The following is an 18,711-nucleotide window of genomic DNA, read 5'->3' as shown; positions in this document are numbered from 1 at the left end:
GATTGTCAGCTTTTTTGAAGCAAAAGTTTTTTTGAGAAAAATTATAGCCCATATAGCCCATTTCAGTTATAGAAAATCAGTACTTTCCAAAAAACATGGCTAGGAAACTATAATATAGCATCCGATTCTATAAAAACTTCTTTTTTAAAAAAATAAGTCATTCCATACTGTTGTGTAACTCTTGATTAGTAAACCAATATTTTTTTTAATTTTTTTTATTTTGCATTTATATCCCGCCCTTCTCTGAAGACTCAGGGCAGCTTACACTATGTTAGCAATAGTCTTCATCCTATTTGTATATTTATATACAAAGTCAACTTATTGCCCCCAACAATCTGGGTCCTCATTTTACCTACCTTATAAAGGATGGAAGGCTGAGTCAACCTTGGGCCTGGTGGGACTAGAACCTGCAGTAATTGCAGGCAGCTGCTGTTAATAACAGACTGCATTAGCAGTCTGAGCCACAGAGGCCCCATACTATACCAAAATACTATTTGCACATTGAACTAAATGTAACATTAAAAATATATCTACATATTAAAGTAGATTTGCCTTCACTTATCTATTTCCCTCTTCAAAGTAGATGGATATTTCAAAATGTGAAAATATTTTTTTTATTTTAATGAGGTAAATAACATTTCAAGAAGGCAGACAAATTCAGCATCATCATACAGGGATAAAAAAGATACCAAATATCTAACCTAACCTTTGAGAATTGTATTTATATGCATATTTTATATTATCCATAATACACAATAATCAATGATCATATAACTCATGTAAACTTCATTATAGGAGAGATACAGATTATTCACAATTTTGAGAATTTTGAATATTTGATTATCAAGCTTTAAAAGAAATTTAAAATCTAGTGCTGTGCTCCAGGTAAGGACCACAGAAAATTTGATTCAAAAAAGATGAGAAGAGTTATTTAAGATTCATGTCTTTGAGTCCTTAAACAGCTCTGTTCACTTCAGAGTGAACAGAAGATATTTGTCTAATATAAAGGCAACTCCATTTATTCACTTAAAATGCTATTTTGAATTTTATATTTCAGAGAACAATGAATCTGGGAATAGTTGATTGAATGAGACTGCTGTAGTGTTTATTAGATTAATTCCCTATTATTAAGAGCAACAACAATAATTAACAATTGCATTGTAAAAACCTTCAATTATGGTCTTTATATTTCTGCCTAGGTAAGTAATCAGTACTATAATCCATAGATATTTGTCCATCTTTTCATCTTTCTAAGAAAGCTCTTGCTGTTATATGGCAGATGTGCACCGTAAAATGTTTCTAGATTCTAACACTGATTGTATGCAGTGCTAGTGATAAATGAAAAATGGTCATACTGAGACATTTAATCTCTGCTCCTCTGCTTTTTGCCATAGCCAAGGAGTCAAAGAACAGTGATTTAGCAGAGTTGGAGTAGGAGTACTCTTAAATCTACAGCTGTGAGATGTGGCAGAAAATTAGCTCATTCTTCAAATCCAGGAGATAGGCCCATTTGCTTGGTATCTAGAATGTGATAAGATATAGAAAATTATGTGCCAGGGAAGAAATCAAAAGCATTCAGTGTCTTCCCTCTTGCAAGCAGGCCAGGACCAGATAAAAGGGAAAAAGCTTGAAAAGCTATTGAAGTCTCAGCCTGCCCAAGCAGACTGACATTTCCTCCTCCTCCATCTTCCCACAACAGCTACACAAAGGATACATCCATATTTGATGGAAATGAACAGGTATGAAAGACTATTCTGTTATCATCTCACAATGCTTTTGACTCATATCTCTTCCTGCAGGCTGAAAAATGAATGCACTTTTGCTCTCAGATATCCCTTTGTTTAGCTTTGCCCATTCAGTTTATTTGTGTGTCTACTAGAGGTTCTCTTTTAACCTGTGACCCCACCACTTTATATTTATTACTGAGAAAGGAAAAAAAACTTGTTCAAAAGAAGAAATTGCATGATTAGAGCCTGGCTAGAAGGAGAATTCTGTCTGCCTGTTTTTTAATAGTTTGCTTGACACAAATACATGAGATTGCAGAAACGTGGGGGAGGGGAATAGGTAGAATTATAAAATTACAGAGTGGAGAAACTGCCATTTAGGTTGTTGTGTCCAAACTTATGCAGGAGCATCCAGATAGGTAGTTGCTTAGCCCTTACTTAATGCATCCAGTGAAGGGGATCTACCATCACTTTAACTAATCACTGTATAGTTGTTCATATTGCTGGAAAGTTTTTTTTTTTCTAAAATTCAAGGGCAGTTATCCTTCCTTGTACTTTAAGTCCATTATACCTTGTTTTGTATTCTGGAATGAGAAATAACAGGTCTACATGGGACTGCCTTAGAAGGCTACTCAGAAGCTGCATTTAATGCAAACTCTAGTGGCTCACATGCTTATTGCTGAGAACCTCTAGTGCAATCCACAGGCCACAGACCAATACCGATCTGTGGTCTGTTAGGAGCTGGGCTGCACAGCTAGAGGCGAGTGGCAGGCAAGTGAGCAAAACCAAACACCCGCCTCCTCCTGGTCTTCCCCGAAACCAGTCCCTGATGCCAAAAAAGTTGGGAGAAGCTGCTCTAAGTGTTATATTTTATTGAAACTATTGGAACTCCTTTGGCTTCCAGTAAGCTTCAGATAGTGACAATTTAAACTTTAAAGGCATAAAAGCCCCTTTTGACTTGGCATTTGGGTATCTGCGGATTTATCACCTACATGTAGATTCATTGCATCCGGTGCATTATTTTCAGGTTGGGATATTTACAGTCCCTCAGAATAAGACTGTTGGGCATGAGAGCATTTTTTCAGTATGTGCTGTGGAATATTCTACTAAGATATGGATAATGCCCGCTCTTATGGTTAGATGAAGTTTTCCATCTAACCATCAGATGAAGATTTTCTTGGGAAACATTATTGTTTCTATTGAGGCTTTTAATGTAAATGTCACTTACTGGGCAACTATGGTAGGTTGAATTTTGTTTCTTATTCCTCCTCAGTTAGCTTTTCAAGGCTAAATAGTCCAAGCTTCTTGAATTAGGGTTTACTTCTCCTGTACGCTGCTAAGAGAGTCCAAAGCAATGTGTTGTTAACTTCATCTGATTGGCCTGAGACTGAGTTGAATTTGTTTAAACACACCTCCTCTTCCTGTATAGCTCCAGTTTATTAACTCAGTCGGCCATAGAGAGACTACCTCCTTTAGCTCCATTGCTTTTGACTCTTTTATTAGCTCATAGGACTTCAATAAATTAGGGAAAAAAATTTAAAAAAAGTTTTAAAGTGCCCAATTGTTTTTTCTTGACTGCTGGGAGCCGGAGCGGCAAAGAAAGAGGCTCGCGCTTCGCGCGCAGCCCAGCGCCGCTCAGCTGAGCCGCCCGAAGGCCGGCGGCCATTTTTTCACATTCCAAGCCTCTCAAGCCTCGTAGAATCGCCGGTTTGAGGAACGGACATCGCTGGACCTCACCAAACTGTAAGTGGAGGCCAGCGGAGCGCAGGAGAAGCCATGGTGTCGGCTTCGTGCCTGCAGGGGTGGAGAAAAAGATCCGTGGTGTCAGAGGCTAGCTCCCCCTGCCAACGCTGCAGTAAAAAGGCGCTATAGGAGAAGTGGCTTCGCGCCATTTGGGGACCCCCCCCAAGCAACCCCCCAGGCAGCCTTTGAATGCTTGAATCCAGCTGTGGTGTCAGCTTGGTGCTAACTGGCCCTTATTGTTTGATCTTATTCCAGGATTCTCAGATCAGGGCCACTATATTATTTGGGCATATATTCCAAGGCCTCTGATAACCACTAGGCCTCATTTCCAAGATGGCGGATCGCAGCAGATCTCCTTCCCGGGCTTCTGCCTCGCCCTCCCAAGGACACCTTACTAGCGTGGCTCCTCCCCCTCACAAGAGCAGATCCAAATCAAGGGCTTCTGCCACCAAATCTAAGTCTTCTACTTCTCTCCAAACCTCTGCTGCTGCAGAGAGAGATGCCTCCAGAAGACAACGGGCCTTGGATAGGCAATTTGATAAAGCAAAACAAAAATTAGCAGAGGAAGGCAGGGAAACTTCTGTTCCACTAACTGAAGATTCTCCTCTATTAAATCAGCCTGGATGGTCTCCCACTATCCCTAGTGGTTCAGGAGAAACCAGGAAGCAATTTGTACAGTTTGTGGAGATTCTTCTAGAGCCATGCCTGAGCCCCCACATCAGGCACCTTCTGCCACCTTCACTCCCACAGCAGCGGGAGTCTCCCACAGAGAGGACAGTAATCCTGCCATTTCTCAGGATATACGTCATCTTATCATGCAAACCATTTCTCAAGGCATTGACAATGCCTTCACGCAGAGAGGTTTCCCAGCTCCATCTCCTTCGGGCAGTTCTGACCAAAGACTCCTTTCTGATAGCCACCCACCCAGACTACGCGCGCTGCGCACACGCTCTCCAACCCCTTCACATCATAGTGAGGACTCCTTTTTGGGGGAGGAAGACATAGCAGAGTATAACCTGTCTGAAGACGAAGAGTCTGGCCCAGACAAACCTGCTCCCACCGGCCTTTTTCGCCATGAGCTTTTCTACACATTACTACACAAGGCAAAAGTTACGGCCAACATGGGGGTTGCCTTACGCCAATCTGAGGGAGCTTCAGATCCGTCAGACCCCAACAAATTCCTCTTTACTGAACCAGTCTCAGAGCAACGGGTAATTCCATCACCCAAGCTCTTCTTGGACACCATCCAACGTCAATGGGGTCACCCTGATGCCATTCCTACTCCTAGTGGCTCAGACAAAAAGATGTACACGACGGATCAAGAGCTTGAGGACCTCCTTAAGGTTCCTACCGTAGACACCCCAATTGCCACTCTGGCTTCTTCCTCCAACATTATACCTTCAGATGCAGCAGAAGGTCTCCGAACGGAGGACCGCAGAGCGGAACTCTCCACCCGCAAAACCCATCAAGCGGTTGCATGGGCTATCAGATCTGCCACAGCAGCCTCATTCTTTGCTAGAACCTCTTTGATATGGCTCAGACAAATGCAGGAGAGGATTCCTCAGGATGACTCCAGATTACATCAGGACATAAATAAATTGATAGCGGCTGCCCAATACACTGCGGATGCCACCCTTAATTCTGCAAAATTTGCATCCCGAGCCCTTGCCTCCAGCATCACCTCCAGGAGGCTGTTATGGCTCAGACAATGGCAAGCCGACATGAAGACCAAATGGCGGTTAGCGGCTACCCCATTTAAGGGTGGATCTCTCTTTGGTGAAGCCTTAGACCCTATTTTAGTTGAAGGAAAGGACAAACGTAAGATCCTTCCCTACATCTCTAGACGTTCAGACAGACGTCCTTCTCTTCCTTACTGCAGACAGCCTTTTCGCACCCAGGATCCCGGGTTCCAATCCCCGGCCTATCAATGTTCCTTCCAGCCTCCCCCTGACAGGTTTCAGGACAGACAGTCCTTTCGTGACAGGACCAGGCAATCCCAGACCAGACGTCCCTCCCGTGGATCCGGCTTTCGACCTTTTCGCAGGAACAAATGACTATCTCGACCAGGATCCCATCGGCGGTCGTCTCACCAAGTTCGCCCCTACCTGGTCCCACACAACAACCGATGCCTGGGTACTGCAAACCATTACCCTTGGTCTCTCCCTCGAATTCAATTCAAATCCTCCGAGGAGATTCATCCAATGCCAGATTCCCAAAGAAACCACCAAGAGGGCTCAAATGGAAGAAGAGATTCAACACCTGCTGTCCATCAGTGCCATAGAACCGGTTCCCACGCCTCACCAGGGGACCGGCTTCTATTCAATTCTTTTTTTAGTGGACAAAAAATCAGACGGCACCAGAGCCATCTTAGACCTGAAGCAACTGAACCTTCATATCAAATATCGCAGATTCAAGATGCACTCGCTCAATTCAATCTTAGGAAGCATCAGAAGGGGGACTATCTAACATCCATCGACCTCAAGGAGGCCTATCTACATGTACCCATCAGACCAGCCCACAGACGCTTTCTCAGGTTCAGTTATGCCGGGGCCCACTTTCAATACAGGGCCCTGCCCTTCAGTCTATCTTCCGCTCCTCGTACCTTCACCAAGATCCTGGATGCTGTGGTGGCCCACCTTCGCATAATTCCAGTACGAATGCAATGTTACCTGGACGATATATTGATCCTGTCGTCTTCCGCCCAGCAGGCGTTACGGGACTTACAGGTAACAATTCAATCCCTACAGGATCACGGCTTTTCGGTCAACAGAGCAAAGAGCCATCTAGTGCCTACAACCGAAATTGTCCATCTGGGAGCGAGAATCAACACCAGATCCTGCCAGGTGTTTCTTTCCCGAGACCGTTTTCTCAACATAAGAGACACGACAAAAAAGGTAAAGGCACTCAAGAAAGTTCCACTTTTGCTGCTCTCACAGTTATTGGGAAAGATGGTCTCTTGTCTGTCGATCGTGCCCTGGGCACGTCTTCACTCACGATCCCTACAATGGTTACTTCTCCCACACCAAAGAACAGGCAACAGCCATACCGAAATCAGAATTCCTCTGCCCCCAAAGGTAAGAAAGTCTCTACAGTGGTGGCTGTCTCCAGCCCTGACAAAGGGCTGCTCATTCCAGGAACATTGCCGTCTTGTCCTCACCACGGACGCAAGCCTCTACGGCTGGGGTGCCCACCTATTAGACCAGGTAACTCAGGGTCGCTGGTCCCCCAACGACCTCAAGAACGACATAAACTGGTTGGAAATGAGAGCTGCTCATCTAGCCCTCAGGTACTTCCAAGCGCAGCTATCAAACTATCATGTGCTACTGCTGACGGACAACACTACCACGAAGGCCCATGTGAACTGTCAAGGAGGCCCCTGATCCCACATATTGATGAAATAGGCTGCAGCCATAGGCCTGTGGGCAGAAAAACATCTTCTCTCACTACAGGCAGCCCACATATCCGGAGTCGCCAACACACAAGCGGATTGGCTGAGCAGGACGACCATCGATCAATCAGAGTGGCAACTGCATCCGGATCTGTTTCTCACAATCACGATCAAATTCGGGCAACCCATAGTAGACCTCTTTGCCAGCCCGACCAACAAAAAACTTCCAAGGTTCTTCTCCAGGTTCCAAACCTCAGGAGCAGAAGGAACAGATGCTCTACGATGTCAGTGGCCCCGGGGCCTTCTTTATGCCTTCCCCCCAACCCCCCTTCTGCCACAGGTCATACGAAGGATCTTGGAACAGAAGGCAGAAGTTCTTCTCATAGCCCCTTACTGGCCTCGACGGAGTTGGTTTGCGGATCTGGTGAGCCTGTCCATCAATCCACCTTGGCGAATTCCACCGGATCAGATTTCTCTACGCCAAGGAGCCATTCTCCACCCAGAACCTCAATGTTACCAACTAGCCGTCTGGCACTTGACAGGGAGATACTAAGGAAAGAAAAGCATTCCATGGGTGTCATCTCCACCCTTCTGGCTTCTAGACGCCCATCCATAATGCGTATTTACGAGGCCACATGGTCATCATTCCATCGCTGGTGTCTTAGACATCGAATAGAACCTACTTCTGCCTCCATTAGACATATCCTGCAATTCCTCCAGGACGGATTGGACAAGGGTTTAGCCACCAACACCATCCGTCGGCAGGTTGCAGCTCTTGCCACTGTTTTATTCTGTGATGGGACCTCCACACTTTCTCAATGTTTTATTTTTAAATTCTCATATCTCTGAAATACATTCCAAAATAAAACATAACATGGTTAAATATTTTCTAGTCTGAATTTTTCCAAGGAAGATGTTGGAAAGCATGTTGCTTTAGACAAGTTTTGTCTAAAGGGCACCTGAATATGAAATCTTGAGGGTCAGAGGACACATTGTGCAGCTGTAAAGTAACTGATCGTAAAGTGTAGGCAGGAAGATTTAATACTTCAGTTATCAAGAAGTAGGTATCTTTCTAAAGCTAACACACACACACAACATAGCAATTTTCTCGCATGCTCAACAGTTAAAAGTTAGGATTCAGATTGGTACTGTAGTTTACTGAGACTGAAATTAAGAGCAAAGGAAAAACAAATTGTCTTCTTATTCGTTTCTCAACGTTTTTTAAACTTATAAAATAAAATGCAAAAATACAAAAGCAAATAGGAAGACACTATGGGGAGAAGGGGAAAGAAAAGTGAGGGCGGGGAAGGGAGAAAAAAGCATTGACTTCCAACTCCCTCTGTTGCAGTAAACTAAAGCATTAACATTGAACTTCAGCTTTTTACTTTTCCATAATAACATAAACTAATCATTTCTAGAACAACAAATCAATCTAATCAATAAAACCTAAAATCAAAGTTTCATTTCCCCCCCTCAAGCACAAAATCCAGAAGCGTCTCCATGTAGGAACAAAAGTACTTATATTCTTTTCTTTGATTAGTCAAGTTAGCCACCTCTGCCAACTCCATCAGCTTCTGTAGCAATTTGTCCATGATGGGAATCAAAATGTTCTTCTATTTTTGTGACAAATCGTCTTATTTAAAAAAAAAAAACTAGAGAGAATACAAAGTTGTTACAAGAAAGCTTTCTTTTTGTTCTTCTATCCTGTGTTGGGACTGTCTTGGAAGTTAAAAGCAATGGGAGCTGCATATTGCTATAGGGCCACAGGTTGTGCACTTGTAGATTACATAGAATTTGTATGAGCATGATCAATAAATGATTTATTACATCTGCTCAGAGGCAAATTATGTTTCAAAAATTATGATTAGGTCTCCAATTCCAGACAAGTTTGTACATTTAAAATAGTGTAATGGCATGATTGGGGGACTCCCAGTCTCAATATATTTCTTCCCATCTGGTGAAATTAGCTAAAGTGGGCATGCTCTGGGTCCAAATTACCAACCAGTTTGACTACCTTGGTTGGTAATTTATACTGAGGAATGAACAAGTGTCTTCTCAGAAGATCCCAGTTAAAAAAAACGAAACACTATTACAGTATTCCCTGGTTTGTCAGGTGTGGTAGGCTTCTATTTTCCTGTATAGAGACACACTCTATGAGATGGGCAACATATAAATTTGAATGATTGATCAATTAATACATTTTCTGGCTGGTTAGTTGCCTTTTTCACAGTCTGGTCTGTAAGATCTCCAATATATATGGGATTATGATGGTTTAGTGTGAGTTAGATAGACTGATAATGAGATTAGATATAAGTGACAAAAAACATCATTTTTGCCTTCCTTTCTTGAATGCTTGGTAACCCTTTCCAACTATTCAGACATTGATAGTGCTGTTGTTACCGAAGACTGAAATCACCAAATCTTCCTACCCAATTCTCTCATATTTCAAAAAATAACATTTTGCAAACTCTTGAATAAATAGGAAGTGTATGGGGGTACAGCAAATGCTCTGTTCTCCAACAAATAGCTTAGATGAAATAAGAGTGTGTGGCAAGAATGGATTGATATTCCCTTAGTCACATGTTATTGTTAATGAAGGAGCTCCTTACCAGCAGTTTATGAATAACAAATATTCCTTCTCCAAATGCTAGCACAGTAGGAAGAAAGATCATGCTTGATGTAGCTTATAAGAAATCAGTAACTTTTATAAGTACCAAGCCTCAGAAAAGTTAATTATTATTTTTTGCTCCTACACTACATTAGCACTACATTATGATGCTGGGTTAGGCTAAGTGAAATGTTACATCCTCAGTAGGTGGAAGAAAGGAGTATATTTCTGGATTCAGTTGTTCTTCCTGCTGTTTTTTAAAAAATTGAGAGAAGTGATTTTTCTTCCTTCCTTCCTTCCTTCCTTCCTTCCTTCCTTCCTTCCTTCCTTCCTTCCTTCCTTCCTTCCTTCCTTCTTTCTTTCTTTCTTTCTTTCTTTCTTTCTTTCTTTCTTTCTTTCTTTCTTTCTCCAAAATTCTGAACATTAACAAAATAATTAAACTCTTTCTATTTCAAGTAAAATAAAACAGAAACATAACATTGTAACTAAAGAATTGAGGCAATCAAGATGTGTCAATTTTTACAAACAATATAACAAAATTTTGCCACATCAAAGCAAACAGCATCATACGAGTTTGTAAGAAGTAGCTTTATATAAAATGAACCAGGATAGTTGGAATGATATGGAAGAGGTTCTTGCCTCCTTACAGAAGTTACGCAATGGCACAAAATGGCCAATGAATTCAATGGATCCTTCTTTACAATGAGACATAAGGAAAACAAGGAAACAAGAAATTCGTGTTCTCATCCTTTCTATAGAATTAAGTGAAGTTTTAATCCAAAGTTTATTATCACAAATAAGACTTTATATAGTCAGACATTTTTCTTATTCATTTTCTTGATAAAGAATAATTGAGAGTTACTTTTTGCAGATAAGCAGAATTGTCTGTTTAAAATTGGTTTTGCTTGTCCTTTTTTCTCATTATGGAATATTGAATTGTACTGTGCAACTGTTTGATAAAATGAAATCCTTAAAATTAAAAGTAAATAACTTCTGCAAACGTTCTGTAGAAGCTAAAGAATATAATTAATTTTAAAGGTTCAATTTGGAGGAAGCTTACAAAGAAAGTAACTTGAAACAATAGAAAATTGCAATGCATTCGGATGAAATGTTTGTCAAGTGACATGACCACTAATTGACTGTGTGTGTGAGAGAGAAGTGGAGGGAGGGAGGGAAACGAAGCTACAAAAATCATTGGTTGCTGCCGCCTCATTTAGATAAAATTCTCTTGTTCAGCAATCCCACTGTTACATTCTAGTGTGCCTTGTTGTTGGGAATATGGATGTAATTGTGCACAGTAGTTGTACATTGTTTGATGATATAAAGAAGACAGTGGAGAATTTTTTTTAATTTTACTCTTGCAAGAGTCTATTGCAATATAAGACCTTTGCAATATAATATAATTAGCTCACCTGGTTTTGTTTCTTTTGTGGTTTACCTCGTAAACAACAATCCTACAAGTCTAAAAATGCAATTCTTCCCACCATCACCCAACCCAGTCTCTTTTACAGTCCAGAAAAACTAGGGTCTATTCTGATCCTGTTGCCCCACCCACTATGCAGTTGTGGGCTATGGTATCTCTTTTTTGTCTGTTCCCTTGCCAGTGTCTCTCTGCCTACTTTCCCAATACAGTTACAGACAAGACAGACAGACAGACAATAAAAAAATGGGGTTCTTGTGTGACAAAGGATCTCAGATACGATTCATTTTCTAATCTGCTAGATATACACATTTCATTTATTTATCCCTTAAGTTAATGATAGAGCATAGAGAAATTGAGAGAATAAATCAGACCATTATTAGGCGTGAAACTTTAATTCCTTCAGTTTCAAATAAAATAAAGGTAAAATAATTCCTCTGCATATAAAGAAATTGCCCTATATCTTTGGGCTTATATTACATAAAATGTATTTGCATATTTTCTGAAATATGTTTGTTTAGCTGTTAACCTCTTACAAATGAGGAAACCTATTTATTTTAGAATGTGTTACTCTTTAATTTTTCCCTATGGGGAAGTTCTTGCACTATATGAAATTGTGCCCTTATTTTCTCTTTTTAACTCTACAGAGATAAGAACTATTATCATGTTTACCATAAAAACAAATCTTGAAAAAGATAATAGTTGGATGGTTTCTATAGCCATAGATCAGAGGTGGGTTTCAGCAGGTTCTGACCAGTTCTGGAGAACTGGTAGTGGAAATTTTGAGTAGTTCAGAGAACCGGTAGTAAAAATTCTGACTGGCCCCACCCTCACTATTCTCTGCCTCCCAAGTCCCAGCTGATCGGGAGGAAATGAGGATTTTGCAGTAACCTGCCCCTGGAGTGGGGTGGGAATGGAGATTTTACAGTATTCTTACCCTGCCACGGCCACCAAGCCATGCCACGCTCATTAAGCTACACCCACAGAATCGGTAGTAAAAAATTTTGAAACCCACCACTGCCATAGATCTTGATTTTTTTAAAATACAAGAACTTTATGATATCTTTTTTGAGCAGTATTCCAATTATCCTCATAATCTTAACTTCCTATTATACATTATCTTAACCTCCCAAATAATGTTGTATTGTGGGAACATCTGTATTCAGATTATCCCATCTGCCACAGTCTACTCGGTAAGTACATTTCATATAAAGCACAAGATGTATATCACAATTTCCCCATGGAGTTCCCTTAGTCTTTAAGTTAAATAACTATGAAGTTGCTGACGGGGCAGTTAGGAAGCTATCTCTAACCATGTATCTGTGTACTTTTTGGCTATGAAAAGTAAGGAATGCCTTTTGGCTGTTCTTAAATCAAGGATGAAAGTGTTTTCTATTGTGTTTTAATTGCTAAGTCGTCATTTTTGGCCGTGAAACAAGAGAAAAGGCTCTCTGAAAATATCCCAATAACTATATATCAGCAAAGAAACAGTGTGTATTTGCTTGTGCCTATGTAGTTTTTAAACAAATTTCATAATTTCAATTCTAGGCAAAGTCCAAAAATGGACCAGTTTTAAATATAAAATGAAAAGAAAGCTGGGTGACGAATGATTCAATTTTGTTCCCACTTTCCTATTTAGAGCCATATATTCCTTCAACTGTTCACATTAAGTTTTAGTTGCTAATATGCCACTGTGGATTAAAATATTTCTATTGGCTCTTTATAACCTTCACATATAACATAATATTCTTCTCCCTTTCAGGGCTATCATCAACCATTTCAATCCAAAGATAGAGTCCTATGCTGCTGTTAATCACATCTCACAGCTCTCTGAAGAACAGGTGAGTTGCATACTTCTTTTCTAGTGATACCCAGGTCATTCTTGATTATACATTGTAGTCTAGAAAGAAGTATCCCCCCAATCTAGCTGAGACAAAAGTAATTGGAATTACTGTTTGGTTATATCATAATTTGGCCTGGTTTCCTTTCTCCCTGCCCAATGGGAGAAAGTAAAAGAAGTTGAAAGAAGAAAAAAATGGCAACTGTGTTGAAATACCATCTGTAGAAAAGGAATGGGGTTCTGTGAATTGCAGACTAAGGCAGCTACTTGTCATAGGCCAGCTCTACTTTTCTCTACTGTAATTGAGATGTTCGACAACAGGGGTGTCAAACTGGCAGCCTGTAGGCCGGATATGTCACACGCAGGCCACGCCCACCCTGGCTCTGCAAAGGCAAAAAAGTCACAATACGTCATGTGATGTGATTGAGTTTGACACCCATGTTCTACAAGAAGTGAGTAAAGTAAAAGGCAGCTGATGGCAGATCCTCATTCCTGATGGGTTCAGTTTATGGAGTTGCTTTTCAGAACGAATTTTTTTTGAGCCAAACTTTACTCCTGGTAGTTTTGTGGAAAAGTACACATATAGGTTTTTTGTAATAATACGAACATGATTTCTCATTGTTACCTTCTGGATCAAATACCCCCCCCCCATAACTTTATAGGTTAACCTCCAGCATGCTTTTTCATGAAAATTTAAGATACTTAATTTTTCTGGCAAAATTTGCTGGTCCTACTGCTGTTTTCAATGTTGTATTTAACAGAACCTCATATATTGTATCTGTTAACTCATGCTTAGAGAAGCCTTAAAAAAAATCCTTTAATTATTTATAGTATTTGAAAATGGCTGGGAGGAAGGGTGGCAAGGACTGAACGTGGGAGGTTTCCTTACCATTATTTGGTTTAGACGCCTAGTTGTAAGAAAGAGCAGCAGCAGCTTCTCTCTGTCACTACAGTACAGCATTCATTTGCAGTAGTTCAGGGAGGTCAGGCTGAATTCTTTCTTCGCCATATGCCTGCGCTTTAAATAAAACCATCAGCAGTAGCAGCAGCAGCAGGTGGCAGGTAATGAAATCAGCTTTGATACATAGAACAGTTTGAGGAGAGATTATTAGGAAGCAGAGAAACAGTTTGGCTTCCTATTTCAAAGAGAAGTATTATCCTAAATTGGCAGAAATGCTTAAAGAAGTAAAAAAAAATCCATAAAACAATAACCAAAGAAGAGAGGAATTAAGCTAGAGCAATGTTAAGTGGTAGCCAGCTTTGGTTTTGCAAATTAAAGCTTTGGCTTAGGTGCCAAATTTTAATCAAATGTAGAAATGTCTACTTTTCTATCCTCCATTTCATGTACTGTGTAATTTGATTCCTAATTTGGAACATATTTGTTTTAAACCACCTTTTTAAAAACTAGCAAGCAGACAGTTACAGAATAAACTAGACAACCTGTGACCCATTGGGTCTTCCTTTCAGAAAGCCTTACTTAAACAGAGAAACAGAATGACCATAGACAAGCAGAAAAATAGTGGGAGTGGGAACGACTTCCCTTTTTCTGCCAGCTTCCCAGTTGATATTACTTCTGGGAAGGCGAGAGGGAGTGTGAAAATCATCCATCTGTCTCCATGACTATGTCAAGGAGTCTTTGTCCAGCAAAGTGACTATGCCTGTCACTTTGCTGGACAGAGGAGAACAAAGGGAGCTGTGTATGTGTGAGGAAAGCTGTGTGAGGAAAACTGAATCCCCTCTCTCCATCCTGATGTATCCCCAAGGACCTCTCCATCCAGGGAGGAAGAGGGTTTGCTCATTGAGCACCAGACTCACCTTGCTAGCAGAAATCCAAATCATTATCTCACCCTTCCTTTACTGCCCACCACTGTAAAGAGGTTTCAGATTTTGGCCACAGTTCCAAAGCAGCCCACTACTCACCCATCAGGCCTCACCACCACCCGATAGGGTAGAGGGGCAAAGGGAGGCAAGAAACAGGGCAGGGATACACCAGTCCCATGTGTCGTTGCACCATGCAACCTACAGGTTTATAAGAATTGTAGTCAGAAGGCACAGCGGTGCTGAAACAATTGTAACTTTGCCACATTTCAGTCCTATATGAGTGAAGGATCTCTGATTTTGGACACATTCTGTAAGTTAAGCCATTGGAAGTATGTTAGCTCAATAATTGATTTCCTATGAGGTACTGTTTTGCCCAAGTGAAGGTTACAAACAAACACAAAAATTTTAGTTGTATATAGATGACAAGAGTGTTAGGATACATTTAGTCAGCTGGGATCCTTGCTTAGCAAGCTGGGGTGACGAGAGAAGGAATTTAACCCTGGTTGCTGAGTTACCCAAACTACCTGGAAGATTCATTGGAAAATATTACATACCCATATTTTGAAGTCCCTTTCCAACGTCATCACAAGAATCATTGAAAGAAGAATGGCTATATTTTGCAGTTGTTGGATAGTTTTGAGAGCCTGACCACCCACCCACCCTCTTCTCTCCTCCCCCCCCCCGAACTCTAATCTAGATAATCATCTTACAAGAGCCTTAGATCTGTATCTGGCACTGTAATGCTGGATATAGGACCAAGCTGTATTTTGAGTAATGATTAAACTTTAATCAGCCACTTGATTTAAATTGCATTAAAATATATATCATGGTATTTTGTGCTATAGGTTGACTATGTGAATAGTTTGTAATTTATGTTACTGCATAAGTTCTAACAAAATAATTAATTGTGATGAAGTCAAACACCACTTTACTTATGAGGTGTGAATTCTCTTTAACCTGTTTCATACGTGTTTTAGCATGCTTGGCTGGGCAATTTGGAAACAAATTGATAAGAATATCAGCAAATATCCCGAGCCTGCAAAGATGAAGTGAGAAAAGTTAAGGCTCACAATGAACAAAGGCTTGCAGCAAAAGTAAAAACAAAAAAAGCTTCTTCCAACATGTTAAAAACAAGAAAAAAGTCAAGGAAACAATTGGTGCATTGCTGGGAGAAAGTGGCAAGAAGGTGACAAGCAAGAGGGAGAAAGCAGAACTATTTAACTCATTTTTTGCATCTGTCTTTACACAAAAGGAAAAAACAGTCCAACCTATCAAAAACAGCATCACAAAAAACAGATTAGGAACACAAATTAAAATAGGGAAGAAAATGGTGAGCACCTGTCTATCCTAAAAGAGTTCAAATCACCAGGACCAGATGGACTAGACCCCAAGGTTCTGAAAGAACTGGCAGAAAAGATCTCAGAACCACTGAATTACATCTTTCAAAGATCCTGTAGCACAGGGGTTGCCAGAGGACTGGAAAAGATGTAGTTCCCATCTTCAAAAAAGTGGGGAAAAAATAGATCCAGGAAACTACAGATCTATCATCCTGACCTCAATACTAGGGAAGATTCTTGAAAAGATAAGCAATGAATCAGCGAACACCTAGAAGCAAACAAAGTAATAACCAAAAGCCAACATGGGTTTGTCAAAAACGGATCATGCCAGACTAATCTTATTGCATTCTTTAACAAAGTGACAAAATTAATGGTCCAGAGGAATGCTGCCGATACAATTTACTTGGACTTCAGTGAGGCATTTGATAAACTTGACCATAACCTAGTACTAGATAAAATAGGAAAATGTGGGTTAGACAGCATCACCACCAGATGGATTCCTAACTGGCTGACCAATTGCACTCAATGTGTAGTCCCCAATGGAACTGCATCTACATGGAGGGAAGTATGCAGTGGGTTACCCCAAGGCTCTGTTTTAGGCCCAGTACTCTTCAACATCTTCATCAATGATTTGGACGAGGGGATAGTTGGGGAACTCATCAAATTTGCAGACAACACCAAGCTAGCAGGAATAACCAACGCTCCGGACGATAATCTTAAAATACAGAAGGATTTTGATGGACTTGAATATTTGGTGCTATGTAACAAAATGAAATTCAGTGGTGAAAAAAGCAAGATTCTACATTTAGGCAAGGAAAACAAAATGCACAGATACAGTATATGTAGTACCTCGCTCAATAGTAGTAATTGTGAGAGGGATCTTGGAATCCTAGTGGACAACAATTTAAATATGAGCCAGCAGTTTGCAGCAGCTGCCAAAAAAGGCAAACACAGCCCTAGGCTGCATAAACAGAGGGATAGAACCAAGATCACGTGAAGTGTTAATACCACTTTATAATGCCTTGGTAAGGCCACACTTGGAATACTGCATCCAGTTTTGGTCATCAGTATGTAAAAAAGATGGAGACTGTAGCAAGAGTGCAGAGAAGAGCAACAAAGATGATTAGGGAATTGGAGGCTAAAACATAGGAAGAATGGTTGCAGGAACTGGGTATGTCTAGTTTAAGGAAAAGAAGAACCAGGGGTGATATGATAGCAGTGTTCCAATATCTCAGGGGCTGCCACAAAGAAGAGGGAGTCAAACTATTCTCCAAAGCACCTGAGGGCAGGACAAGAAGCATTGGGCGGAAACTAATCAAGGAGAGAAGCAACCTAGAACTAAGGAAAAATTTCCTGACAGAACAATGGGCCTCTGGTGGCTCAGACTGCTAAGACAGTCTGTTATTAACACAGCTGCTTGCAATTACTGCAGGTTCAAATCCCACCAGGCCCAAGGTTGACTCAGCCTTCCATCCTTTATAAGGTAGGTAAAATGAGGACCCAGATTGTTGGGGGCAATAAGTTGACTTTGTAATATACAAATGGATGAAGACTATTGCTTAACAAAGTGTAAGCCGCCCTGAGTCTTTGGAGAAGGGCGGGATATAAATGCAAATAAAAATAAAATAAAAAAAATAAAAAAAACAATTAATCAATAGAACAAGTTGCCTGCAGAAGTTGTGAATGCTCCAGCACTGGAAGTTTTTAAGAAGTTGGATAATCATTTGTCTGATGTGGTGTAGGGTTTCCTGCCTAGGCAGGGGGTTGGACTAGAAGACCTCCAATGTTCCTTCCAATTCTGTTATTCTGTTATAAACTGTAAACCATCAAAGAGAAAGTATCACTTGTGCTTGATAGAGCATCCAATTAAGAAGGAAAGGCAGGTATAGAGAAATCAGATTTCAGAGAAAGATCTTGACATTGCCATGCAGTAGATGAAAAATCCTGCTCCTGTGTTCAGTATAGAAAAAAATTAGGAATTCTAATCTGCCTTTGTTGATCAAACTCCTCCAGAATTTTCCTATGTTGTGTTATAAAATCTATCAAACACTGACCTTCAACTGGACATTAAAACTTCTTTGTTGGAGTCGGTGTATCAAGTTTTTCAGTTAGAAGACAACCTGTAGAATCTTGTTATAAAAAGATTTTAAAACCTTCTACCTGAGTTATTCTTTGTTTTAGTCTTCCTATTCTTCTTTGGCATTCTGTTCGTTAGTTATAAAACCAAAAATTTTTCAAGGAACTAGCTTGTTTCTAAATGAACTTTGACCTTGAGGTTTTAAGGGAAAGAATCAAATAAAAAATCAACTTCTACACTTCCTCCATGCTGTGAGAACCCTCGCATTTACCCACTGATCTGTCTACTTCCTGCAAATGAAAATTACATCAATATTTATTTATTTGTTTGCCATTATTTGCATGCTGTCTATTCAGTTAGGCCTAGGTAATTATAATTGCAGTTCTATTCGATTTTCCACGGATGTACAATTGTGGGAACAGTTGATAAGAAAAGATATGTAAATAATTGAATTATTTAAGCCTTTAAGTGATTCCTTCATATTCCACTGAAATAGTCTAATTATTCTGGCTAGGGAACTTGTCCTAAATTATGTTCATGTTTCTGAACTTCATATTAAGAATTGCTTCCAATCATCTCTACTATGTCCACAGTGCAGACTTTTTCAGTTACATAATATATGGGTCAGTATGTATCTTTGGTTGCCTCTTTCCTCCTTCTGCATTCTGGCAGAGTAATTGAGTTTGATTCTAAGAATGATTTGGTGAGTTTGTTGATATTTTTCTTTTCTCAGAGGATCGTGAAATCATGTAA

General features: G+C 40.3%; 1 protein-coding gene across 2 annotated transcripts in view; it reads left to right on the top strand.

Moving 5' to 3' along the window:
- ARMH3 (armadillo like helical domain containing 3) overlaps positions 1-18,711 on the top strand; it is a 161,244-nt gene that overhangs the window by 102,754 nt on the left and 39,779 nt on the right. For both annotated transcript variants that reach the window (XM_058187855.1, XM_058187854.1), the window contains one exon: positions 12,646-12,724. In XM_058187855.1, the coding sequence (XP_058043838.1) occupies positions 12,646-12,724 (79 nt within the window). The remainder of the gene's footprint in view (positions 1-12,645; positions 12,725-18,711) is intronic.

The sequence above is a fragment of the Ahaetulla prasina genome, chromosome 6, assembly GCF_028640845.1.
Source record: "Ahaetulla prasina isolate Xishuangbanna chromosome 6, ASM2864084v1, whole genome shotgun sequence".
Classification (NCBI taxonomy): domain Eukaryota; kingdom Metazoa; phylum Chordata; class Lepidosauria; order Squamata; family Colubridae; genus Ahaetulla; species Ahaetulla prasina.
The sequence above is the reverse complement of the archived record's forward strand: the minus strand, read 5'-3'. Positions and strand labels throughout refer to the sequence as shown.